Source organism: Falco punctatus (assembly GCF_963210335.1).
Source record: "Falco punctatus genome assembly, chromosome: 3".
Taxonomy (NCBI): domain Eukaryota; kingdom Metazoa; phylum Chordata; class Aves; order Falconiformes; family Falconidae; genus Falco; species Falco punctatus.
In genome coordinates this window covers 21,091,703-21,118,309 of record NC_137582.1, presented here as the reverse complement: position 1 = coordinate 21,118,309, position 26,607 = coordinate 21,091,703, and the positions used below count along the sequence as shown (strand labels likewise).

Here is a 26,607-nt window from a genome sequence, read left to right as displayed (position 1 = left end):
TCAAGGACTTTTCAGTTCCCCATGCTCTGCCAGCGAGGAGGTGCACAAGAAGGTTGGGGGGAGCAGAGCCAGGACAGTTGACCCGAACTAGCCAAAGGGAGATCCCACACCATAGAACGCCATGCTCAGTATATAAACTGGGGGGAGTTGTCTGGGGCTGCCAGTTGCTGCTGGGGGACTTGGCTGGGCATCGGTCAGTGGGTGGTGAGCAACTGGATTGGGCATCAATTGGTTTTTTTTCTTTGGTTTTATTCCTCTCTCCCTCTCTCTCCTTTTCATTCTAATTGTTGTTGTGATTGTAATTATTATTATACTTTATTTCAATTATTAAATTGTTCTTATCTCAACCCATGAGTTTTACCTTTTTCCCGATTCTCCTCCCCATCGCGCTGTGGGGTATGTGTGTGTGTGTGTGGAGTTAGGGAGAGAGTAACTGCACGGTACTTAGTTGCTGGCTGGGATTAAACCACAACAAAAGGTATCTTCAACCTCAATTTCTTTATCCCTGGTATGATTCAGAGATTCCCAAACAATCCGACACTACTGTTTGCTGCGCTCTGTTAGTGCCAGTAGTGCTGAAGAAAGGTAACCTCTTGAGTAAAGCCTTTAGTACTACTGAACTGGTCTGTAAGCTTAGCTAAACTTTTCCTAAGATACTACATTGAAAAGTAATATGTATTTTCACCTATGTAGCTAAAGATGACCTCTAACATAACCTCCAACTCCGTTGTGGAGCATACGTGCACATGCACACAGATATTCGTACAGGTGTTCACAAAAGCTGCTGGCTCCTTTCATGCCAATGATAGCATAGCCATCAACACCTTCAGCTGGGCAAAGTCTGCAGGGTTTCAATCTCTAACTTGCAGAAAATACAAACACCAGGTATGCTTTATGTTAGTTTTTCTCTATTTTTAAGCTAAACTAGGTTTCTCTGTCAGTGCACTTTAATCCATTACTTGTCAGTTTTAGACAAAATGGTTATTTTCATAAGCGTCTGAAGCCTGGGCTGCTGCAAAAGCTCTGACCCTCATAAAATATATTCAGAATCCTAAGCTGAGTTTCAGCTGCTTTCATGGACTGACAGTGGAGGTCTGTGCAAGTGCTTTGCTCTTTCTGGCTATCTACTGCCTTTTACTTTACTGTGAGCTTTCATTTTCCTTGGTATTTTCTCAGTTGGACTCATAAAGCGCAACATTTACCCATTCAAGTCACACGGCAATTACTGGTTCCACATCCTATTAAAAACATGCTGTACGTTCATACGAACATCCCTGGACCTCTCCTATGGCAGTGCAATAAAAGGTAGCCTTGGGGACCGGATTTATTTGAGCCCAACTCAGAGCCAATAGAGATGAAATTAAATTTTACTGCCCCAGGGAAAAAATAACTTCCTTTATCCTCATCACTGCTGGTGGCACAGAAATGATTTTGTGGCATTGGCAGAATGAGTCCCAGGAGAGGGGAAGGAGAGGTTTTGCTGGCAGGACCTTGCTGGGGGCTGTCACTGCCTTTCTGAAGTGTGAAGTGACAAGAAGTGTGCGGAAGCAAGGGAGGTTATTGGAGGGGGATTATGTCTGCCAGTGGGTTTGGGTAAGCAGTGCCTCTCTCCGGGCTGCCAACCTCTGCTCCCGGGACCAGGATAATCTTGTTGGGGAAGAGGGGTGGGTTCCTGGGGTCTTCACACCATGCTGCCAGAGCCAGGCAACTACATAAGATGTAAAAAAAATTGCTTTTATCTTTCCTTCACATTACAGCTCCTTTTGCTCCTCCCCAACCCCCCCCCAACTATCTTTTTCATCTCTCCAGTTTCTCCAAATGCTTCATGAACTCAACCCTGGAAACGGGAAAAATGTAGGAGCAGGCAGAACAGGGTAAGGCCACCACATACACAGGATTTTCTATGACCAGAAAGGATTTTGGCCCATTCTTTGTGAGCATCAAAGCTGCCAACATACAAGAAGTAACTCTCCTGGCTGTAAAGCTCACAAATGTGGAACCATTACCATCAATCTCTTAAACTTTCTTGCATTTCTGTTATGACTCCTGTTAAAATCAGATTGTTTTAATCCTTAGAAATTCTGGGAGCTCTGATGTCTGTGCTAATCGTTTGGATGGTGACTGGTGTGTTGGCATATTTGGCTAGTATGAGGCTGCTACACCCCGATTACGATATTGATGCTACGGTGATGCTCGTTACCTCTGCTTGTGCTGTGCTTGCCAACATCCTGTAAGTTACTTTGTTTTCCTCCCCATATAACTTTTGAGCCTTGAACTTGCTGCTGTATTTCAATAAAAAGTGATAGATAGTGGCCTCAAAAATATTAAGCGTTTATGAGTTTTGTGAAGATGCGGAAAGGGGTAGAGAAGAGAGATCCTGCTTCTCAATGAAGGTTGCAGTTGCTCTCCTTTCTGTTAGCTGTCACACGGGGAAGGGAACAATGAATAAATGCACGAGCTCCAGGAATAGATTAATTGGCACCTCGATTTTTATTAGCTATTAGAACATTCAAGAAGTCTATAGAAAATGAGGCCTCATTAATTACGCCGTTCACGGACTTTTCTGTTTGTATGCAAAACACTGAAACACCTAGGAATTATCTGCTTAACCACTCTGCACTTTTACTTAACATACCTGATTTTGCTGTTCAGCATTCAGAAATGAAAGGGGTGATGATGTGAGTGACATCATTGCTGTCAGAGATGCAGTAACCCCACTGATATTTGCAGCTTTACATCTCTTGCAGGCTAAGCCTGATTCTGCACCAGAGCAGCCACGGGCACAGCTGTGGGGACCAAGCCAGGGAACACGTGTCAGCCCCTCTGGAAAAGCCAGCTCTGAGCAATGCCAGTCTGCGGGCAGCCTTTGTGCATGCCATTGGAGATCTCTTCCAGAGTATTAGTGTGCTAATTAGCGCACTTATCATCTTCTTTAAGGTTAGTGTTATTAGTTCACTTGCCTTCCTTGCAATTAAGTATAACAGTTATTTTCATAGCATTGTTACATTAGGTACTATGTAAATATTTTCTCTGTCTTAATGATATACATTGTAATTTAGTCAAAGACAATTATACTTATTCTTGGGAACTGAAATGACTGTTCACTGAGTGAAGCACTTCTTGGTGTTTCAACTGCAAGGAGGATACTTCGGTGTCTCTCACTTTCTTCATCTATAGCACCTTCATTCCCTGTGCTGAGGCTCCCTGGCAAAGGAAGTCAGCACTCATTCTGTATTAGAGGGATGGAATATTCATATATAGATACACACCCACACCCACACCCACACACACCCACACCCACACACACACACACACACACCCACACCCACACCCACACCCACACACCCACACCCCCACACCCACACCCACCCACCCACCCACCCACCCACCCACACACACACATATATATATATATATATATATATATATATATATATCAATACCTGGTCCAGTGGAAGATGCCCTTGCCCATGGCAGGGGGGTTGGAACTACCTGATATTTAAGGTCCCTTCCAACCCAAATGGGTCTAGGATTCTATTAATACATTATGTTTTGAGATTAACTAATGTAAAATGGCAATAACAGACAATAATGAAATTAACAAAGTGATGTGTTCATATTTTTCTAGCCAGAATACAAAATAGCTGACCCAATCTGCACATTTCTGTTTTCCATCTTTGTTTTGGCAACCACCATCACCATTTCAAGGGATGTTTTGTTTGTGTTAATGGAAGGTAGGACTTGATTTCAGAATTAATATAGCTATATCCTGGTTTTTTTCTCTTCCTTTCTCCATACTGCTTATACTCAGTGACAAAAGTATAATATCACACTTCTGCATCAGTTTCTAATATTTTTATTATTCTGATCATAGTTTAAACATAATCATAATTCTAATAAAAACTGTGTTCTACCATTGCACTAGAAGATTTACACATATGCCACTTGTCATAAAAATCTGCGTACTGGTGTTTTGCTAATGAACTCCCAATGTGTTCCTAAAACTTGAGTTGCTTTTGTTTGTCATATGTGTAACATTGCTTTTTAACACCCTTTTGGCATAAGAGACGTCTACTCTGTTCATTGTGTAATTCTTTTACCCATGTGAAATAAAAGCCTTTGCCAAAAAAAAACCAAACAAAAAACCAAACAAAACCCCCAAAACCAAAGAAAAGAAAAAGGCTGCGCTTTGAACTGTGTCTATGAAATAGACTGAGTGCAAGAGGCAGAAGTTTAAAAGATTTTTAATTACGTCAGTCCAGAAAAGCAAGCCAATGGAGCCTTCCAGTTGCATTCAGGTGCAAGGGAATAGGCAATTCTCAGCACATCAGCAGCGGGAAGAACTAGGCTTAGCAATATTTAATCCTGTCAGCTATGGGCCTGAACATTTGATTTGCAAGGCCAAGTGACTTGAGCAATCATAGCTGTAAGTTTTTGCCTCCCTTAGACTGGATAATGTAATGTAACCTCTTTCTCATGCTATTAAGACATAAAGATTAAAGGGAGAAGTAGCTCTAACAGTGTCGGTTTGGAATGGATACGAGTTACTCAGTGTGACTGCATGGATATTTACTTCTTTTTCACTTCGCACCTACTTCTGTTCCAAGAAAGAACATTTCCAATCTTGTTGTACAGTAAAGCTTCGTTCTAGGCTTGGTTTGCTTTCAGTGATCATGAGATAAGAGATACAGTTGTGTAGAAGTGTACCTAGACAGGGTGCAGCAACTGACTGTGCCTTGGCTGCCAAAAAATCAGGTCTCTTGATGACTGAAAAAACCCCACAAACCACCAGGAAAGCCTGGCAGCCCCTGACACTCAGGGGTCTCTCTCTCTCAGAGCAGTGATTCCCAACTCCCACAAGCAGTGCTGATATGCCCAAACTGGCAGTGCTCTGCTCCCCTCTGCGGCCAGCTCCTTGATGCTGTCCTTCTGGTCTCTGAAGCCAGTCTCCTACCTCATAGGTAGCATATTCTGTCCAGAATTTTCTGAAGAGAAATTGGGTGTTGGAGCTGGTGTTAGAGGTGGCTCTTACCCCATGTATCCAGTCTGTCCCAGGGTGTCAGCCCCACAGCCCCTGCGACTGACTGCATTATGCAGGTACTGACTGTCCATGTCCATCTCTAAAGAGCATGTGCATGTCAGCATCATGTTCTACTAAGTCAGTACTCTGTAATAAACTTGTAATAAATTGATAGGACCAAGCATACAACACTGAGGTCATCAACGATTACAAATAATTGTCAGTTATGGTATGAAAGACAAAATTAACCGATACTGTGCTTATCATTATTATACTTCATAACTGGTGATATTAAAAATATGTTTCAGTTTACTGATCCAAGTGAAGCATGATGAGCATAGCCATTCATGTGGGCATAAAGGTGCATTTTCAAACTCCTAGGTCTCACTCCAGGGAAGATCCAAGTTAACCAAGTTAAATTCCTTGGTCAAATTTGGATTTTAATTAAACTCTGAATTCCATGTTGCAGCTCACCTGATCACAACTGCCCTCACTCTGAATGAGGCTCATCACCATCATTGTCTCTTATAAAAAGGCTCATCTAGGAAAACAATCACTGATCTACTCAGCAACTAGACCTGAGATTTAATGTCACCTAAGATTTCTCAGTCTTTTTTAAGTCTTTAATCTTCATGTTTGTCTTTCCCTCTCTGCTAAACAGATACTTCTCTATTGTGTAAAGGTACTGAGGACAGAATCCCTCAGAGGTGCTCAGGTGATGCCATAAAATCTGCACTCACAAACGTTGTTGGTGCAAAATCAGGATGTGATCTGGCTAAACAGCTCACTTCGCTATGTAAACTGGACCCTCAGAGTGTCTACTAAGGCATGCATGAGTCTCATTCTTCCACAGAGAAGTATAAAAACAAGGGATAGGATTAAATTTCACAGTGAATTCTGAATAGTCAGGCTCTCCAAAGCACTGAATATTTTAATAAAAATTATACATCTAAGTGAATAAAGGTTCATGACACATTTTCCTCTAATGATCATAATTCTTATCTCTTAAGAATATTTTTTCCCACCAATTTCTCCTTTTAAGGAACATCAAAAGGATTTGCTTATGATGCAGTGAAAGCAAGAATTTTAGCAATTGAGAAAGTGGAGTCTGTTCACAACCTTCATCTTTGGTCTCTGACAATGAATCAAACTATTCTATCTGCTCATGTTGCCACAGGTCAGTAAATTTCTGTAAACAGGGAGTAAGTATTCAGCTGCTGCCTAGTAAAGGTCAGTCTCTCCTGACTGGGATACAACTGACTGTATATCTATTGCTTGTTAAAACAAATGTCATCATTTTGCTGGAAAAATGACATCAACAACAGCTCTCAAATCCTCCTCTCAGAAATCTTGCCAAAACAACAGGGACTTCTACTTAGCCCCAAACTCGAAAACTGAAGAGGCTGTGCAGCAAGGAAAAAAACAAGAAAATATTACAAATAAATCAGAAGAATTAGACCCAGGCTGGGTTTTTCTCACAAAATCAAATGAGTTTTGGAGTGGATTTGTCAAACTTGAAAACTGTTGATCCCAATAAGAAAAACTCATAGGCCAAATCTGCATTTCTAGCTGTAAGACAATCTTTGAAGCAGCTTGGAGCATAGAGGTAACTCCAAGGGGAACAGCTCATATTTAAAAATGTTTGTTTTGTTTTTTTTTTAAATGTAGTCTTTATCCCTGTTGACAAATTTTCCACCACCCAGATCAATTTTCTTTTGCTTTTTACATGTTAAGGATTATTTAAGAAAAAAATCCACCTGTGTTTGGCCAAGAATAGGCTCAGAGGTGAAGTCCTCTATGTAGTCTTTGCTTCCCAAAAAGAGTGGGTCTGCCAGACACCCGAATCACTTGGCACTGTTGCTACTCCCTGACTGGATGAAGTCATCTTTATTAAATATTCCTGCTTTCCTCCAGTCTTCTGCCAAGTTGAATTTCTTTGGTGATTACTCTTAGCTCAGCTCTTGCCAAAATTGCATATTCCAACCACATTTGAATGAACAAACTTTTGCTGACATGCAGGTTCCTGGAAGGAGGATAAAAAGGACAAGAAACACTTCTCGAAACAAACTTCTTGTTGGAAGTTTGTGAATAGTTTCTGTAAGTAAACACTTACCCTTCTGTAAAGTATTATATGCATTTTGATTATTTTCTGTTTGGTATCTATAGCAGACACATCAGACAACCAGAAGATTTTGAGAGATATTACCCAAGCCCTGTCTGAGAACTACAGCTTCCACTCCATCACCATTCAGATTGAATCAGGGGATGACCAGAAACGAGACTGCTTCTTTTGTCAAGAGCCCAGGGATTGAAGGGGGCAGTATGCTATACAAAATAGCAATTACTCCTCTTACAGGTCAATGGAGACTACATGTGCCAGTTGCATGTAATGTATTAACAACAAATGGTAATTAATGGAACTAAAAAGCCCTGCCACTGTGAGTGGTGCATGAACTTTTTTTTTGGTACCACCTACCAGGAGAGAACACGTATTAGGTCCATCCATCAGCTAGATTACCTGTCCATCAGCAGTTACTTTGAATTACAAGAGAAAATATCTGAATTATTCTTGACTAGAGCAGCAAATTGGCACTAAAGCAACATTTAAGAGTGCCTGTTTGTAATCACAGGTAACAAAAAACTAATCAACCTTCAAATTATCAGCAAGCCAATTATCACAAAATGTAATGGAGCGGAAGTTTCGTGTTAGCAAGGCTCAACACTTACTCAGGATAAAAGAAAATAGTTAAATTAGTATGGGGGATGAAGATATCTGGGAAAGAAAGAGATGGTGGCATGTGCTTTCCCTTCCTATTAAGGGAAGTATCAGATATACACCATACTCTGCAGTGTGGATCACAAGAGAATTCATTCCATTCGCATTTGGCAAATAGACCTTTGTTTTTTAGCTAGCCCTACTTATTTTTTAGCTAGCCCTCAGCCAAACTCTTTTCCATTAGACATGGGCAGTATTCTCTACTATCAAGACACCACCTAACTCTTATTGCATTGCATCATGATAAGTCATGATGGAACATTTGTAGTGGAGTTTTGGGTGTCCATGTCACAAGGTGCCACTGCGTTGTGACAATAAACCAGACTGGGTGCTCCGAGAAAAGGTAAAAATAATTAGGACAAGGAAAGTCTGGGAGCCATTGTGAACATCACATCTGGTGTCCTTCACAGTATGGCCTGTGGGGTGTTACCCAGCGACGCTACATCCCTGACATTATATCAGATGATTCAAAAACCCTTTAGAATATCACCCAGCCATTCACTGTACATGGAAGGGACTTGCCTCTCTTTCAAGCAGCTAATTCCCACATTTCCCAACAGGATGTGTTAAACCTTCCTCTTCTGCATATCTGGCAATTGTTACTGCAGAACCAGGAACAAAGAGCCAGGTCTGGCTGCAGTGCCTCTATTTTTGTCTATTCAACTGAATTAAACTCTCACCTGTTAGCAAAAACAAGGATTGCACTTCAAACTGCACGCTCAAGTGCTCCTTCACAAAACAGCTTCAGTTCTGCCCGTGGCCATAACAATGCAGCTTCACTAGCTTCACTGCAGAACCAGGCATAATGTTTTCCCACTCTGCAGTCCTCACTCCAACAGCTATAGGGCTTATTTTACTAACAGGTTTGTTAGAACAGAATAAAGTGTGTGATACCGAGTGGTACTGAGTTTCTATGCTAACAGCTGGAAAGAGTGTTGCGTTATTGAGGTATAAAGAAGCCTTGCTTTTTAGGGAAATAATTTTTTTTTATTTGCAATAAGTTCACATTAGTTTTCTACTTCATCATCCTAAGGAGATTAGAATTTATTATTAGGGGCTTTTGGCTATGGATAATACATAACTATGTGATGATAGGTTGATGTATTAAGCTGGCATTTGTTACCTGGTAGGGGAACAAGAAATTATTCTGCTTTGTGGAGGCATCTCAGAAGGTCTTAGTCAGGTAAACCTCCCACTGAAATCAGATAAGGTGCTAAAACACAACACCCGCTAAGAATTTCATGAGCATCTCATTATTTACTGGCTTGAAAGAACTGAGACCATAGCAGTGGTATTCAGTACAGTGATAAAGCCAATTCTTGCCCTTTGCAGCTGAAACTCCACAAGATAAGACACAGATAAATCAAAGCACAGTAAGAGACCCCGAATGAAGAAATTACCTTGTATTTTGGCCAGTTTCTCTGCTGGTATATTTGAGCATAGTTGCCTCCTATCAAAGATGACTCAGCTATGCTTATTAAGTAACCTGAGCATCTTTTTCATTAGTTGGGGAGGACAAGTTAACATTGTGGCCTTCATATGAAAAATTATCTTTCAAAATGTTTTGGATAAGGTTAGGACACAGACCCAGATATAATAGGGAATTTGGGGGAATACTTTTATGGTCAAGGACAACATAAAGGATAATGAGTGGGTGACAGAAGCATCCATATAGGACACAGATTCAGTGCTGAGATTTAAGCTGAGGTGGTGATAAAGACCAGAAGTTTAAGAGCAAGCGTTTATATTGGAAAAAAAAATTTAACAAACAAGTGACATGGTCCACCAAGAAAGCTACGCTAAGTAGCAGAGCTGTGGAAAAACCGGATGGAAGCAACACAAGAGGAGTTGGAAAAAAAGAAGATTCAGCAGCCTGGACCAGGACTGATGAGGCTATCATCCAAGTGAATTGAAAGGATGGGGAAGTCTTTCAATATGTTTTGGAAAAAGTAGCAGTGAAATATACAGATATGAGGAAAGAAGGAATTAATCCACAATAATGATCCTTAGTGAAAGGGTGTGGGGGAAAGTTATAAAAAAGAAGGTTTAAGAAGGAAGTGAGGTAGCAGCTGCCATCCACAGTAATCCTGATGATCCAACAGACAGGCATGGGGAGGAAGAGGAGAAGTTTGGGTTCGTTACAGCAGTAGTCCTTGTATTTCAGAAAGAGTTTAACCATGTATCTTTAGCAAAAGCTAGAGACAGTGCAATTGTCTTTACTTTCTGTTGTGGAATTTACTCTAGCAGACTACTGGAGCAAAAGTGACATGATGGTTTATGAAAACCTAAGGGAATTTTACTTAAATATGATAGGTTGAAGATGAATTTAGAGCAAGTATTTACCTGTAGTTATGAATATTGCTGTAAGGAGCTGAATCGTTAATGCTCCCACTATGTATATAAATGCAAAATGTGTATTTGTTCTTCACCCCAGTCTAGTCTGATCCTCAGTGATATTATCTCGGTACAAGGTTGTTTTCAGAATACTGTCTGACTGGCTGAGGAGGATTTCTGCAGAAATACTGTTGTGATATACCGAAGCCAGGTCTGGGAAATTCAGAGACAATTTCCAGACGGCTCTGCTTTTATTAACTTTACAACCTTTTGATTGTTTACAGAATACCTGCAAGAAAATTGACAAAAAATTGCTACCTCTAATTCATTCTTGGAACTGCTGTGAAACAGAAAAGTATTTGTTGCATAAACGGTCTATTTTTCATGTCCAACCGTTTCTTGGTGAAGTTCAGTTCACATGGGCAAGTACATAGCTTTACTGGCTAGCACTCAAATTTTATGTACATAAGTACACTCCTTTTCCCCTAAATTTTAATGTAGTCATTTTGCAGCTTGTAAATTATACAGTTCTCCCTTCCCCCAAAAGCACTGTCTCTTTCTTACTTTCTGTGACCAAAATCTAACACACTGAGCAGAGCCTGAGGATAAGGAGTTTGCAGAAGCTCAAGACTTTTTGGAGTAGAAGCCATGCAACAGGCAAATACAAAGCTAAACTTTCCTCATTCAGCACTGACGAAGGGCCTAAGTGCTAATATTATGCTGAGATGACCATCAAATAGCGACAGAAATATTTATAGTTATTCAAACTGGAAACAGTTAAGGCATGAATCTGTCATTAGCATAAATGGAACAGTCCCTTACTGTAGCTATAGCTGTAGACACCATCCTGTGTTCTCCTGTCTGAAATGTGAAGTGGTTATGAGAACTGGATATGCAACTGAGGATTACGTTGCCCACTTAGTGTGAGACATCATGACAGTAAATCATCACCTCCAGAGGAAGTCCAAACAAGATGTCTCAGTCCTGTCCATGGCAGCAAATGTTGGCCTAAGCAACAAGGACTGTGCAGGTCTGCAATATCATTCTTACCAATGTCAAGAGGTTACATCAATTTTGGCTCTGAGCATTTTCTCCCCTGTTGTAAAAGCTAGCATGCTCCAACACACCTTCCTCAGTGCCTTTCCCTCACCACAGCAGAGGTACTTTCCTTCCTTTTTCATCCCTGTGAACTATTGTCTCCTTCTAGCCTCTGCTCTTCTAACAGTTGGACTCGATGCTCTTCAAGGTCTTTTCCAACCTAAATGATTCTGTGATTCTATTCTATGATTTTTCCCCATTTGCCTTTTCTTCAGCAATGCCTCAGCCAGCCACTTACTCAAATTTCAATGCCAGCATGATATTTATCACATATCCTTTCTGTTTACACCCCTTCCTATTCCTCTTCAACCTGTGTGGTTAGATAAAAGCTCCTCAGAAAGAAACTACCTTCTGCTCCATGTTTGTTTAAAATATGGTATAACAAACCATCTTTTTTTCATTTGAGTCTATCATTAGCACAATAATAACAGGGACTTTATAAAAACAAAGAACAACAGCCATTTCACACATCACGTATTGGCCCATGTCAAACACCACTATATATTTACTTTGTGTTAAAGTTACTTAGAATTTTCACAGCCAAAATATTATCTGCTCCACATCCAGCTTAAGGTACTCTTTCACATTCTTAAGCCTGCTGATAATCTCTTTCAGCTAAGAAAAATAAAATCCTTTCCCACCTGAGTACACACAGTTTAAGAAAGAAAGGAATTAGAGACATCCAGTTGCTGAACTGCTTCTTCCGACTTCTCTTCCTTTTGCTCAGACTTTGTGTTGGTGCCTAGCAAGATTGCACTGCAGCAGAAGAAGCTTTGGAGCGCAGCACAGTGAGAACAGTGGCTGGAAGGGAAGCATAACGAGGGATTTTGACACGGTTACTAGCGCACTTGCAGAATTTTCCACCCCAGGTGTTACGTTGATGAGAAATACATCTGCTTTTCACTACAGTCTAGGGGTTTGACTTCTGATTTAAAAAAAAAAAAAAAAAAAAAAAATGGTATGCAAAGAAATGAATGAACAGATGAACAGGAGTTAGAAAGGTTGGATTGTGAAACACTCCTGGTGGCATCAGAGGCATTTTACCCCACGCCTCGCACTCTTCTTAAACAGCCAGGCTCTGTAGCTTTGTCTCCCAAACCACACCGCCACCCGCCCTGCTGTGATGTGCTGTCTCTCCTTACCAGACGCCACAGAAACTGCCATGGCATGCAATGAAAGGTGTCCTGCTGTGACACATGCCATGTGACTCCTCACATGCTATAGCTACAAGCTTCTCAACGATGGGAGCTCCTCCTGAATTGCATGGGCAGAACGAGCATCAAGCCTTTGGTGAAGCACTGACTTCTTTTTTCCTGCTGTGTAGTTATATTCTGTAGTAATTTTCTTCTTGGAGACTGAAGCTGACTGGAACAGTTCATGTAGCTTCTGCCTAAATGAGAAAGAGCAGGAATTCATTAATCATGGCACAACCCACTAATCCGCAAAGGCACTAGGCACTCTGGGCTAGCTCCTGGTCTAGGCAGTCATTCTGATATCAAAACGCCTGGAACCAGTGTGCTTACCACCAGCAGTGTGCAACCTGGATCTTTAACTTTCGGTTCCTGCCCTGGTGTCTCATGTTGATGACAGGCAAGTGCTAGCAGTGCTTCGAAGGATGTGCTGCCCTTTGAAGGAGCAGCAGAAACTGCTGATCAGCTTAGGAGGACATCACACCCAGCCCTCCTCTGTCACAGAGGCTTTTGCAAAAGCAGATCCCTCATAGGAAGCAAGAAAAAATGATAAGGGCATAAATGGGAGATCCTGTGGGCTTCAACGGTATCACCTGGGAAATGGTTGGGAATGAGCTGCATTGCTGCACTCTGCCTGCAAAGGGGTGTGCTGCCCTTCAGTGTGCGTGAGCAGCAGTGACAATTCCACAGGAGTGCCAACAGAAGAGTGTGGATGTGAAATGAAATTTAACAACTCCCTCTACCCTTTAAACTACACTTACAGAATTAAATGCAGAATCATAGATCATAAAAAAAAAAAAAAAAATGTTCTCTTAAAAAGAACAGTTTCAACTTTCTCCGAGTACTTTTTTCACTGCGAGTGTTTTTAAGAATTGATCAGGCACAGTCATTCCTACTGCATGTTAGCAGGGAATAGTTGGTCATCCATTAGTTCCCTGCTGAGCTTCAGTTGCAAAGATATGGCTGAAAGCTGGTATTAACTGTGACAGAGAGGCTTAAGAGTTATATAGGCTTCACGATTGTATAAAAGACGTGAGTCAATAAGGCTATTCAACAGTAGTTTCATGTCATTAATTTGTATTCTCCTAGCGCGTAGGGTTTGTAGCAGGCACAGCTTAGGTTCCTGGGGAAAGAGATGGTCTCGGCCCCAAGAGGACTCTGCTCTACTAGGGCTGGACAGACAAGAGAGGGAGCACAGTGAGGAAAACCAGAGTGATTTTTCTGAGGTCACACCTGAGGTCCGTGGTGGAAGCCATTTTACAAACCAGCTTTCTCTGTGCCTGCTTTAATGCCCTGCCCAGGAACAGACACACAATCATATACCTGTTAGCACTTACCTGTGCGGAATGGGTGGCATTGAACAGCTACTTTAATGTTATGGGAAGGAAGAAAGGAAAATCAGAGAGGACCCATCCTTAACAAAGATGACACCAAACACAAGGAGAAAAAAACCCCACCCAACCAACCTTCTCTTAAAGCTGCTACTAGAAGTGTGCGTTGGAACACATCACCTAAATTTTCTTGAAACTCTATAGTTTATTTTTTAGTGATGTGCCCACTGAAGCAGGCTGACTTTGAGGACAACCAAAGGTGTGCCTTAGTGCAGGAAGGCAGAAGGGAGAAATTTGCTTTCCATGAGCCCTGGGTTACATCTCCTGTATAATGTCCAAGCAAGGGAGTGAGCCTGCATAGTGACAACATAGCTAGTCAAGGAGAGAGTCAGGAATGAACACAGTACTTGCCTTCATCCAAACAACATAAAACCCATTTTATATTTATCACGGATATGTCACTTCCCTTCGCTACCAAAAAATGTATTGAAGACCTACCCAGCCAGGCATATGGCTGAGCCTGGGCTGCAAGCATGAGTCACTTTTTTTTTACTAGAAACAAGAAAAATGAAGTTTTCTTTTTATGATCCACTAAATGGTGAGAGGAGACACCCTGTCATGGAACAATAAATTCAAGCTAAAAATACTGAGGCCAGAAGAAAAAGATTTTATCTTTCCTTCTATAATTCTTCAAGCAACTTTTAACTTTCCCCAGAGTATTTTAAGCCTCAGCTAACGCAGTGTTTTTCCGTATAGTATTTGCCTGTAGAATACTATATTTTGTTTCATCTTGTCACTTCTGTAATTCTAATTCTTCTGTAAGATACAAATACCTTTTAATCATGCCTGGGTTATTGTAGCGGAGGTGACATCCTACTGAGCACCTTGGCGTAAAAACCCACGTTCCCTGGAAAGGAGAGCTGCCTGAAAAGCAGACTCTGCTACCATGTTAGGGCAAAGGCATGGAGGAAATGACTCCTGGCTTTCCGGGTGCTGTCTGGACAGGTCTTGCTTCCCTAGTGTTGCTGTGTCCCTGAGGGGCACATTTGTAGCTGGCCATTAGTGGGCGGTTCTCAGGTGTCTGAAGTACGAACCCCACATCCCCAGGGGAGTTGTTTCCCTGCTGGTAGGTTGTACAGTTGGGAAGTCCCAAGGCAGCTTTCATTCCTCCTTGTCACCCTCTCCTTTTGTGGTGACCCTGCGTGGAAACCACTTGGGCATCAGCCATGGAACGGGATTTCAGCGTCTTGGAAAGCCACCACCGGGACCTGGTAGGATTTCCTCTCAAGCAGCTCGTCATTCACGGCAAACCCCAGGGATCAAATGTGTTCTGCATAGCCACTGCACCACATCTCATTTACAGCTTTCCCTTCTCCAAAACACTGACCTGGGCTAAGAGAGCAATGAAACACTGAAGAAAACATTTTTTAAAACATCAGCGGAATTATTAACTACTAAAAAACAGCAAAGCACTAAGAAGCTTCTTTGATTATTTTTCAATTTATGTAACAAAACATTATCGAGAGGAAAGAATATAATCAATACTGAGTAGCACTGTAGCTAGCTGTGCAGCAGTTAAATGATAGAAATGGATTAAGGTGACAGGAAAAGTCAATGCAGCCTTAAATTAAAGGTGAGAAAAGTCAATGAAAAGTCAAAGCTGGTTAGAAGTCCATCAAGTAATAGAGGTTAAAGCTCTGGTAAGTACAAAGTGCCTCAGTAACCTTACCTTATCACTGTAGCTCTGTTTTACATGCTTGTTCAAAAGAGTAACTAGGTATATGTTTGTTCTCAGTTTGAACCATTAAACCATTTTAATTCATTGGGTTATTTCAAACAGAATTTGCAAAAAGGGAGAACTTTGGGGTTTTATCTTTTTTCTTTAGGGAATGAAAAGGTGGATTTTTCTCTCTGGGTTTTACTTTAACTTTAGAAAAGTCTTTTTCCCTGAAAGAATCTACAAACTAAACTCACTGGAGAATAAACAGACTTGTAATGTTACTAGTACCAGGGGAGGCACCTTTCGCTAAATAAGGTGGAGATACTTTTTACTTGCAGTTTTAGCTTAAATTGTGACTTTGCTTTGTTATATTAAAACAAACAAACAAAAAACTGAAAAAGGAGAAAAGTCTGCTGCATTCCAGCAACACCTCTGCCTTTATTTCTCTGGGGTTTAGAAATCCTGATAAACTGAGAAAGCACAACCTAATATTGCTCTAATTTCTTAAACAGATTAGCCTGTGTCTCTGAATTCTGTCATGCTACTTAAAAACATAGGTACTCAACAACCTTGGTGTGCTGTCAAAAGTCTCTGCTGATGAGTTCTTGAATTATTATGCTCTTACTAGAATACAAAGCTGACCAGAAAGGACTGAAAGTGTCATGGCCAGTTTGTTATAATTTATAGGCTAACATCTTGAATAGCAGTTAAGATTCCAACATTTCTGAAACTTTGACGAGTTCATAGCAGGAACTAGCTCTGTGTTTTGCTAGTAATGAGGAAAAAACATACTGATGAGGAGGGTTGGGTTCCAGATCTTCAGTTGCTCAAAGGGATGTTTTTGTAGCTTCACTTTTGATAATGCTAAAGCTTCAAGCTATGTGTCAAGCTACTTTTTAGTGTTCAGTCAGAGACGACCTGGAAAATCTGTTTTGTCTGTCTTGCAATTGCCAGTACCTGAGATGTCAAGCAGAGCTTTCTCTTGCTTTTGGTATCTCCCAGGTGTGTAACAGAACTTGAAAGAATTTGCATCTCTTGCACCCCCTGATGCCAGAGGACAGGTTGCTGTTTCAGTGCAGGCTTTGCTCCCTTGATGCTTAACACTGACTCACTTGGTAGACAGCTGTAGTAGTTAAAAATTATGTGTTCTCTGCTAAAATACTATAACAAAGCTGCTTTACCTAGGCACAATCTGCAGTGTGTGAATCTGCCCTCAACCTCCAGGACCACCAATAGGTGTTACCTCAAAACACAGCACTTTGTGACATGAAATAACAGTAAATCCGCGCTGAAGTATGTATACATCATGTCTGTCCCTCTCTGCAGACAACCAAACTTTTTGTCAAGTAGGGGAAATTGAAATCTCTGCCATCACAGAATACAGGTAATGAGGCAAATCAGTTAGCATACTGGGCAGAAATGTTGGTGCTGCCAATGTTCAATTCCAGTTTTCAAACAATTCCTTGCACCGCGACAGCAGGAGATAAACAGAGTTACAACAGAGCTAACCTTTCACTGTAGTCTTTCCAACTTTGCTGACTCCTCTGAATGGTGTGGTTGGAAGTGCAACTGCGCATGATGTCAGCTTTTATTCCAACAGCCAAAGAGCTCAATGCAGAGGTTGTCTAGTTCCTACAGAAACCTAAGGGAGAAGAGTTGCAGGGAGAAGCCTAAGAAACTCAGTTTGCTTGCTGATTGTTTTTCCATCATTCAGTTGATCATTAACAAGAGTACACACAGGAAAGACAATGGGCCACCATCAGGTCATAAGCAACTGATTTATTTACTCCGTTTTCTTGTAGTGGACTATGTGAAAGGTGTTTGAAGTGTGTTTCGGTGGCAGTGTTGCTTTCTAACAGAGAAACACATACAGAGAAACAAGTACTGCTATTTAGAGGTAAATACCTACAGAAAGTAACTTAAGCAGCAACAGCCAGCAGACTTGTCTCACTGATGCTGGTTATGTGAAAGGGTCTCTTTAAAACAACATATCCACACCTATTTATTTTTTTTTTACAGTGAAATCAAATCCAGATGTTCCTGTATGTTTGGTTAGTTCATCAGCAGACTTGCTAGGAATTTAGGCTAAGTAAACCACCCCAGCTAACTTGTTCCTGAGTCTGAAAACACCATGAAATACAACGTGGCAGCCTCAATGATTACACTGATCTCCTTTATAGGCATGGCGTTTGGGTGGGAAGTGTGTTTCACCTGGTCTTATGTGCCCCATTCACAGCTGATACTGGTGGCCTCTCAATGCTCAGGATGCCTTTGGTCTGGGGATGTCTATGGGTAACAAATCTTATGGCAGAAATGTGACATTAAGCCTGTCCTCCCTGGCCTGTGTTTCCATAGGGTGTGCTGAAAGGTGTTTTCAGTGAGCTTCAGACTCTGGTACTGCACAGCCTTTTGTACCAGCCTGTGTTATCGCCATGTCCAGACCAGACAGCAGAGCACGGGGCACTCCTGGGGATGTTTCAGTGTGTCTCTGTGGGAATGGTATCACCGACAGTGAGTTGTGGCATCGGTGATGCCTTGCTCTTTCTAGTATTCCAAAAAGTGCATGTGAAACTGGGTGTACTCTTCTTGTGAAGACATCTAGAAGATTTGGCTTTGAGAAAAATAAGTGCAACTAGGAAAGCTGTTTACTGAAGTATTTAGCAATTTTAGTTACTTAAGGGTAGAAATAGAAACCAGAGGGGAAGACATGCCAATTTTAATGGAATGTTGTTGCACCAAACACAGTTTTGCAGAGATTTTAAAGTTCACGGGTTTTTGAAGAGTCAGGCTTATACTTCTGCTAATATTGTTCACATTTAACCTTGCCTTCATAATCAAACTGAAGTTGAATGAGTTTCAGTCCACAAATCCATCACATACACATGCTGTTCTAATCTTACTCGCACACCAAGGGAATTTGTTTCTCCAGTTAAATCCCTAACACAACATTACACAGATAACCTGACAGCTTATGTAACAAACACAATTTCAGCTGGCAAATGCGTATGGGGACTGTGGAGAAAAGGAATAAAATAAGAAGTAGGTTCATATAGGAGGGAAAAGAGTTCTGTGAATTATTCTGCTTTATAAATATTTCCTTCAGATGCAAGCATGCCAGTGTGGAATGAGATGAAGGGCCAAGATTAACCCGAAAAACAGGGTAGTGCTTAGCTCTTAAAGGAAAACCCAAGTGAAATGCTCTCAGGCCTTATCTGCTCCCATTTACCTTACTTGATGTATTTCCCTCAGACTGCAGAAGCAGCATTGGTCACAGCAGAGTTTTTATAATTTTTTATTTTATTATGGTTGCACCAAAGGGCCTTAATCATTTCCTCTCCTCCTCCTTCTAAGGGCCTGAACCAGCATCTGGAGCAGAAACACAGTGTTTTACAAGACCTCCAAAGATCTTATCCCTTCACTTGAAAAAAACCCAACCCTTAAGCAGCACAGCACAGAAAGAAAGCTTGTATGCTCCAAATGCTGAATTTAGCCATCACCAATGGTGCTGTCATTCAGACCTTTCCTTCTGCCTGAATGTGGCCCATGCATTGCTCAGGACTATGAAGATCCAGGCAGGTCATGCTGGTACCCGTTATAGCAGAAGCTGGGAGCAAGACTTACTTCTTCTCCCTCTGATTTCCTCCCTGCTGACACTTCAGAAGACATTATCTCCAAGTGTGGAAACCAGAAGCCATTGGATCAACCAATGAAAACATCTTGTTGATCTGACCCATAAACCCATAGAATAATTGAGGTCGGAAGGGACTTGTGGAGGTCATCTAGTCCAATCTATTGCTCAGTGCAGGCCTAATTAGAGTAGGCTGCTCAACTCTGGTTGAGTTTTAGAAGTCTCCAAGGATGGATTTTGCACAGCCTCTCCAGGCAACTTATTCCAATATTTGATCACCATCATGATAAAAGTTTTCATTCTATCAAAGAGGAATTTCCCAAATATCATATTTGGTCTGTTGCCCTCCAATACTGTCCCCATCTCTAAGAAAAGCCTTTTTCTGTCTTCCCTGTATCCTCCCATCAGGCAGTTGCAGATAGCAGTAAGATCTTCTTTGAGAAGATGAGCCATCTCTTCTCCAGACTCTTCTCCACTTCTTCCTGCATCATGTGCTGCAGCCCCTGACTCTCTCGGTGTCCTTTCCATTGACTTGCTCCAGCCTGTAAATGCCTTTCTTGTACCGAGGAGTTTGAAATCATAATCACAGACAAAACCTTGCCCAAAGGAATTAACCATTAAAGAATAATGAAATCTCAGAAAGAACCCTATATGAAAATTTTCTTTAGTCTTATATCAGGACATACCTACCCTAGCACTAAGATCTTAAGAGGTTAAGCTGAGTATTTGTCACTTCGAAGTACAGACTTTCAATAAATACTAACCTCACCCATGAATTCTCATTGGAAGCTGAAATTAGGGCCTTGATATAAAGTTTAATATAAAGATGAATGTTACATCAATTCACTGAAGTTCCTTCACTAATCCTCTTATGTGCATCAGCCCTTCTCCCTCAGGGGACACAGCATGCATGCAGTGCTTAATTATCTCTATTCTTCCAAGCTTAACTGAAGCAACCTATTCACAGATGAGGGCAGAGCCTTTTCCAGTTGCAAATTTACTGAAGGGACTGATGCAGCATGCATGCTGTGTCTGCTTTTGTAAGGCAAAGGCTGGTTTTGAAGGGCACTTGTTCAGAAGATGCTGTTTTGACTTTTCTCAGTAATACCATTAGCAATTTCATCAATGTACAGCTTACATGCAAGTAACAAGGTCACTGCTAGGTGGTACAGCTTCAGAATCATAGACTTATTTAGGTTGAAAAAGACCTTTAAGTTCATTGAATCCAACCATTAGTCCAGCACTGCCAACGCCACCACTAAACCATGTCCCTAAGTGCCACATCTACACCTCTTTCAAAAACCACCTGGGACAGTGACTCAACCACTTCCCTGGGCAGCCTGTTCCAATGCTTGACCACCTTTTCAGTGAAGAAATTTTTCCTAATATCCAATCTAAACCTCCCCTGGTGCTACTTGAGGCCATTTCCTTTCATCCATTGCTTGTTATTTGGGAGAAAAGACTGACCCTCACCTGCCTACAGCCTCCTTTCGGGTACTTGTAGGGAGCAACAAGGTCCCCCCTCAGCCTCCTCCTCTCCAGGCTGAACACCCCCAGCTCCCTCAGCCGCTCCCCATCAGACTTGTGTCCCAGCCCCTTCCCCAGCCCCGTTGCCCGTCTCTGGACACGCTCCAGCCCCTCCGTGTCCCCCCTGCAGTGAGGGGCCCAACACTGAACACAGGGTTCCAGGTGCCACCTCACCAGTGCCCAGTGCAGGGGGACGGTCACTGCCCTGGTCCTGCTGGCCACACGACTGCTGATACAAGCCAGGATGCTGTTGGCCTTCTGGGCCACCTGGGCACACAGCTGGCTCATGCCCAGCCGGCTGTCGACCAGCACCCCCAGGCCCTTTCCCCCCAGGCCCTTTCCAGCCGCTCTGCCTGAGCCTGTAGCGCTGCGTGGGGCTGGTGTGACCCAAGTGCAGGACCCGGCACTGAGCCTTGTTGAACCTCGTACAACTGGCCTTGATCCATCGATCCAGCATGTCCAGATCCCTCTGCAGAGCCTCCTGCCCTCCAGCAGATCAACACTTCCCCCCACATTGGTGTCATCTGCAAACTTACTAAGGGTGCACTAGATGCCCTTGTCCAGATCGTTGATAAAGGTATGAAACAGGACTGGCCCCAATACTGAGCCCTGTGGAACATCTCTTGTAACGGGCCACCAACTGGGTGTAATTCCAATCACTACAACTCTTTGGGCTCAGCCATCCAGCCAGTTTTTTACCCAGTGAAGAGTAGACCTGTCCAAGCCATGAGCAGCCAGTTTCTCCAGGAGAATGCTGTGGGAAGTAGTGTCAAGTGCTATACTAAAGTCTAGGCAGACAGCATCCACAGTCTTCCCTCATCCATTAAGCAGATTGCCTTGTCAGATCTCTAGAAGGAGATCAGATTAGTCAGGCAGGACCTGCCTTTCATAACCCCACGCTGGCTGGGCCTGATCCCCTGGTTGTCCTGCACGTGCCACCTGATGGCACTCAGGATGACCTGCTCCATAACCTTCCCTGGCACTGAGGTCTGACTGACAGGCCTGGTGTTCCCCACATCCTCCTTCCTGCCCTTCTTGTAGATGGGCATCATATTTGCTAACCTCCAGTCCCTGTGAGCACTTCCACTAGCTCCCCCATTACCCTTGGGTGGATCCTATATGGCCCCATAGACCTGTATGTGTCTAAGTGGTGTAACATATCATTGACCACTTTGCCTTGGATTATGGGGGCTTCATTCTGCTCCCTGTCCCTGTCTTGCAGCTCAGAGGGCTGGGTACCCTCAGAACAGCTGGTCTTAATATGAAAGGCTGAGGCAAAGGAGGCATTAAGCACCTCAGTCTTTTCCTCATCCTTTGTCACTACATTTCCCCCCACATCCAATAAAGGATGGAGATTCCCCCAAGAGGATGTAGGGATTGTGTCTCTCAGAGTCCTGGCACAGTTGGAGCTGAGCAAACACCTAGCTCACCCTTGGTAAACTGTGCTTGTTAGTTCATATTTGGTTTTCATGACCTTTGCTTTTACACTGCATTCTGCAAATCTGAACAGTTTCAACATGCCCTTTGTTCCTTTTGATGTAAAAAACCCTCTCTGTGGAAATATTTTTCTCTTTAATTTTAAGGGCACTTTTAAAAACTTCCCCTGAGGCACTCTAGACCACACCAGTGCCTCAGGACAGCTCTAAGCTCTCTGTTTCCCTTTATGAATCCAACAAAATGGGATTTTGATTCTAATTTGAAAACTTAAGCTGCCAGTAACAAACAATTCTCTATCACAGTTCCCATTTCAGGATGAAGTACACTCGACACAAGTTAAAAGAATAATGCCCATTTCTTGCCCAATATATCTTCTTTTATCTTTGTTTTCATTTTAAGATAGTTTGTTTCTCCAACAGAAAATTTAGTTTCATCTAAGATAACACAGACAGAACTGGTTCTTGTTTTTCTTTTTTATAGTTTGCCAGCTATATTCAGTAATTCCAGTGCTGCTCTCTGCACTGATCCCTTGTATACTGGGAATTTTCTGTGTACTTGTATTCAAAGGCTGGCTGGCAGATTCAGTATGACTTTTGCTTTTTTTTTTTTTTTTTTTTTTTTTTTCCCCCTTTTTTTCTGGCATTAAAAGAAAGGCAACTTCAGTTCAGAGTGTGCTGATTTTAGTTGCTGGCACCTCAGGTAGCATGAGGGCTGACCCAACAGGTAACCAGAGTTGTTTGGCATTTGTGATGGAGAGGAGATGGCAATTACTTTCTTCACAGGATCAGAGCATCATGTATCCTGCTGCCTTGGATGCTTTCTGGGATTTTAAATGCAGAACGCCTAACATAGCACTTTATCACTGCATCTAACCATCACTGATAGGCAATGGCATATGGCAAATCTAGGGGTTTGTTGTGGCTTGTACCATGTAGCTATCATGTGGTGAGAGTTTAGGACCCTGGTGCCATGAAGAAATTCTGCTGATTTTACCCAAATGTCTCTTGGAACATGTCCATTGGGAAGGAAAAAAGAAGCAACCTGTGCGAGCCATTTGTCAAATACCAGGGAAGAAAGGCAGAGAAAGGCACAGCTATGACCTTCCTAAGTCTCTTCCACGCCCTGTGACATACTGACACTAAGCAAATCCTGTGCCAGATGCATAAAATCATGAAGATTACTTTGTGTGAAGGAGAGACAGATGAATCCACTACAGCTGTAAATGGCAAAGAACCACACCACAGTACTGAATGTGTCCTAGTAATTACGTATAACCCACCACAATTATACAAAGGCCTTTTATTAATCTTTTCAACAGAAAACTTTTGAGCATCTGGAGTGTCCTGGAAGATGATTAAATCTTCATTGCTAACAAAACATAACTGAGTTATGTGTTTGCTGGCTGCCTTGGCTAAGTGCTGTGCAGATAAGTAGATACTCGTGCCCTTTAGCATGCTCTAGACCAGACTGAATTATGTAAATTGTTATCACTGTGTAATTTATAACAAAAAAACCCAACAAATTCTTTGTCCAAGGTCTTATGTTCCTTCCAACTGTGCCTTCTTACACTGATGAAATGAAGACCTACTACTGGCTATGTGGAAATGCTGGGTACCCAGAAAGCCTTCAGCTTCTGAAATGAGTTAGATCGAGCCAGGATCTGGCTTAATGTTTGAGAAAGAAGACAGTGCTCCACACCAAAGACAGGGTGAACAAAGGTCTTCAAATCTATTGGGGTACAACTGTCCATTTTAGGAACAGTCTCAGCCCAGTCACTATCTATAACTGTGTCTAAACGTCAACAGAGCACTTTGGAACAAACTGTTGGTGAAATACAATTTGATCAGCTCTGTCTTAGCTCAAAGCCAGAGGTGGGACCCTGAGCTGAATAGTAGTGTGAGTGTGACATGAAAACTAACATATTAATTCTCACCTTTAAGGAGTTATTATCCCTCCTTCAGCTTACAGAGGAGTGAGAGGCAGGGAGAATAAGTGATTTGCCCAAGGTCACAGTCAACATCTACATCATGGATAGGAACTAAATCCTGATCTATTGAAACCAAGTTCTGCATTTGAACTGCAAGATGACCCTTTCTTCATTTTATGGACAGATAGTTACAGGACACACCAATGTGAAAATAGTTTAATAATCCTGGCAAACATGTCACAAATCCATAGCTATTGTATATAAATACCTCTCTCAGATATCACTGCACAACCCAATCTGTCCTCCATTCCTTTTGCTGGTTCAGCAAGGTGCCACATAAAATTAGACTGAGAAGTTAACACATTAAGCATTTATTGATCTCAATAAGTTACAGTCAAATATGACCAGTGTCTTAATGAAGAGAAATAAAAGGTCATCTACAATGCTCATACAGTAACTGCGATGCAATACAAAATACTAGTTATTTCTTAGAACAGAATAAAAAAAGTATTAGAGTCTTTAACTCTTACAATACCAAATAAGCAGGGTCAAGATCCAAGATTATCCTAACTTTGTCTGGTCTACTTGTAAGCATTCCAAATGACTAGTACATGCTCTGTTATCACTATAAAAGTACTTACACAAAGTCACTTACTTCTAACAAAAGTTATTTCAGTTCTAAACTAGCAATATTAAATAGACAGTCGTCACTGCCTTGTCCTTTCCTTGGACAGGATATCAAACAGGAGATTAAGTTTGATTTATAAAACAAAGCTTTTTTTCTTTTTTTAATGGAAAGTCTTTCTTCACTTTGGTTCCCCAGGAAGCCTACCCTTGCCCTCTCTGCACACATTAGCAGAAAAGAAAAGTCTCAAACTCTGCAGGTGAAATCTTTTCTCAAGGTGACGGCAAAGTATCGATCAATTTAAGGCTGTAGTTTCACTCCTGGCACTTAGTGAGAAGTAAGAGAAAAGCAGCCCATAATGAAGATCTCGTCCTTACAAGTCCCTGTCTCTGATGTCTGCAGTTGGATGGCCATCTACTGAAGCCAGATGTTTTTGCCAGCTGCTTTGTGTGACTGAGAGTGAGAAGCATCTCCTGCTAGAGACAAGGAAACTCGTATTAGTCCTTCGATGTCCTTACTTTGATCTAGCAAAAACTTTGAAGCTAGGAGAGATGTGAAACTCACTAACTTGCAGACCCTTGAAGAGAAAGAAAGCCTGAGGGTAGGGCAGGACAATTCCTCTTCAGCCTCTGAGCCTTAACAGAAAGGCAGATTAATTCCTCTTTTACAAATGTTCAATTTGTTTCAGAGGAGACATGGCCTAAAGGGCATCCTGATGACACTCAGTTTTATATTTCCACTTCAGAAAGCTTGATGAATGTGTTTGAGCACCTCAGGAAACATCTTGAGGAGGAACTGAATGAGACTGAGGTAACGCTAGGGTAACCGAGAGTTTGGGGAAACATAAGAAGGACATGAAAAAAAGACATTGTTTCCTACTGTCACAGTTGCAGTCAGTCATTTGCAAGTTCTCCTAGCACCGAGAATTCAGGTCTTGCTCTTCAGAGCCACAGGTTTCAGCAAGAATTGGGGACCTGGTTGCCTTTTGGAGAGTTTGTTCTCTCCTGGCAGGTCCAAAATGGATTCTTGCTTGGAGAATCTCACCAAATGCCACAAAGGTCCCCTGAAAAGGGCACCTTGGGGACATTAGTAGTGAAGGTGTCTTAGTGTCCTTTCAGCTTCCTTTTGGCAACCCTTGTCCTGTCGGTTTGTTAACATTTGCCATAACACTATCAAACTCTGTGACTCTTCTTGACTGGATGCCCCAGCCAAACCCTTCAGATTACTATTTCCCTCAGTTCTAGAGAAAGCAGGTGAGTGATGAACACTTTGTCATTCCTGCTGACAGTGGAGATGTCAGAACAAATAAAAGATACCTTCACAGCAACCGGGTCATTTAAACTTTAATAAACCTTTTGTCTCAGCCTTGCCTTTTGACCGACCCCATCCACAGCAGCCAGGCAGAGGAGCTCAGCCGGTGTTGCTGGTGGCACGCAGGCAGACCCCAGTGCCTCACCGGGCTCCACCATGCAGAGCTGCTGTGCAAGGGAGTCTCCTGCTATAGTGCATCTGCAGGACCCTGTGAGGGCCACAGTCACGGTGACAAGCATCCAAACTAAATAAAGAAAAATAAAAATAAGAGATTAATAGTTGAATGGGACGTGAGCTGAAATGCCTTCCTTCACACCAGCACATCACTGCATTTCATTTCAACAGAACTGTTTTGGGCTCACACCACCATCACTAAAAATAGACCTTGACCCATATCTGGCAAATAATGGGGATGGAAAAAACTATTACTCTGTCAGGGTGGCCTTCTGTCCTAGAGGCCATTAAATGTTATTATTGGATTACTAGATACCAAATTAAGTCTAAACTTGTAAGTCTATGGTAGTTTTTATGTTAAACAAAACACCTTCCTCTGTAAGGTAACTTCTGTAGACACAGAGAAGCTTTTAGATTGCAAAAATTCTTCAGCAAAAGACTCTTGGCAAGAAAAACTTGCTGATAAAGAAGAATATTCTTCAAACTACCATAAAAATCCTGTGACCAGT

At 42.0% G+C, this 26,607-nt stretch overlaps 1 protein-coding gene across 1 annotated transcript in view; it reads left to right on the top strand.

Annotated features, from left to right (window-relative positions):
* SLC30A8 (solute carrier family 30 member 8) overlaps nt 1–17,478 on the top strand; it is a 37,608-nt gene extending 20,130 nt beyond the window's left edge. The window contains exons 4-8 of the mRNA XM_080378724.1: nt 2,077–2,230; nt 2,748–2,937; nt 3,629–3,734; nt 6,063–6,197; nt 7,187–17,478. Of these exons, the coding sequence (XP_080234850.1) occupies nt 2,077–2,230; nt 2,748–2,937; nt 3,629–3,734; nt 6,063–6,197; nt 7,187–7,332 (731 nt within the window). The 3' untranslated portion in view covers nt 7,333–17,478. The remainder of the gene's footprint in view (nt 1–2,076; nt 2,231–2,747; nt 2,938–3,628; nt 3,735–6,062; nt 6,198–7,186) is intronic.
* The last annotated feature ends 9,129 nt before the right edge of the window (nt 17,479–26,607 follow it).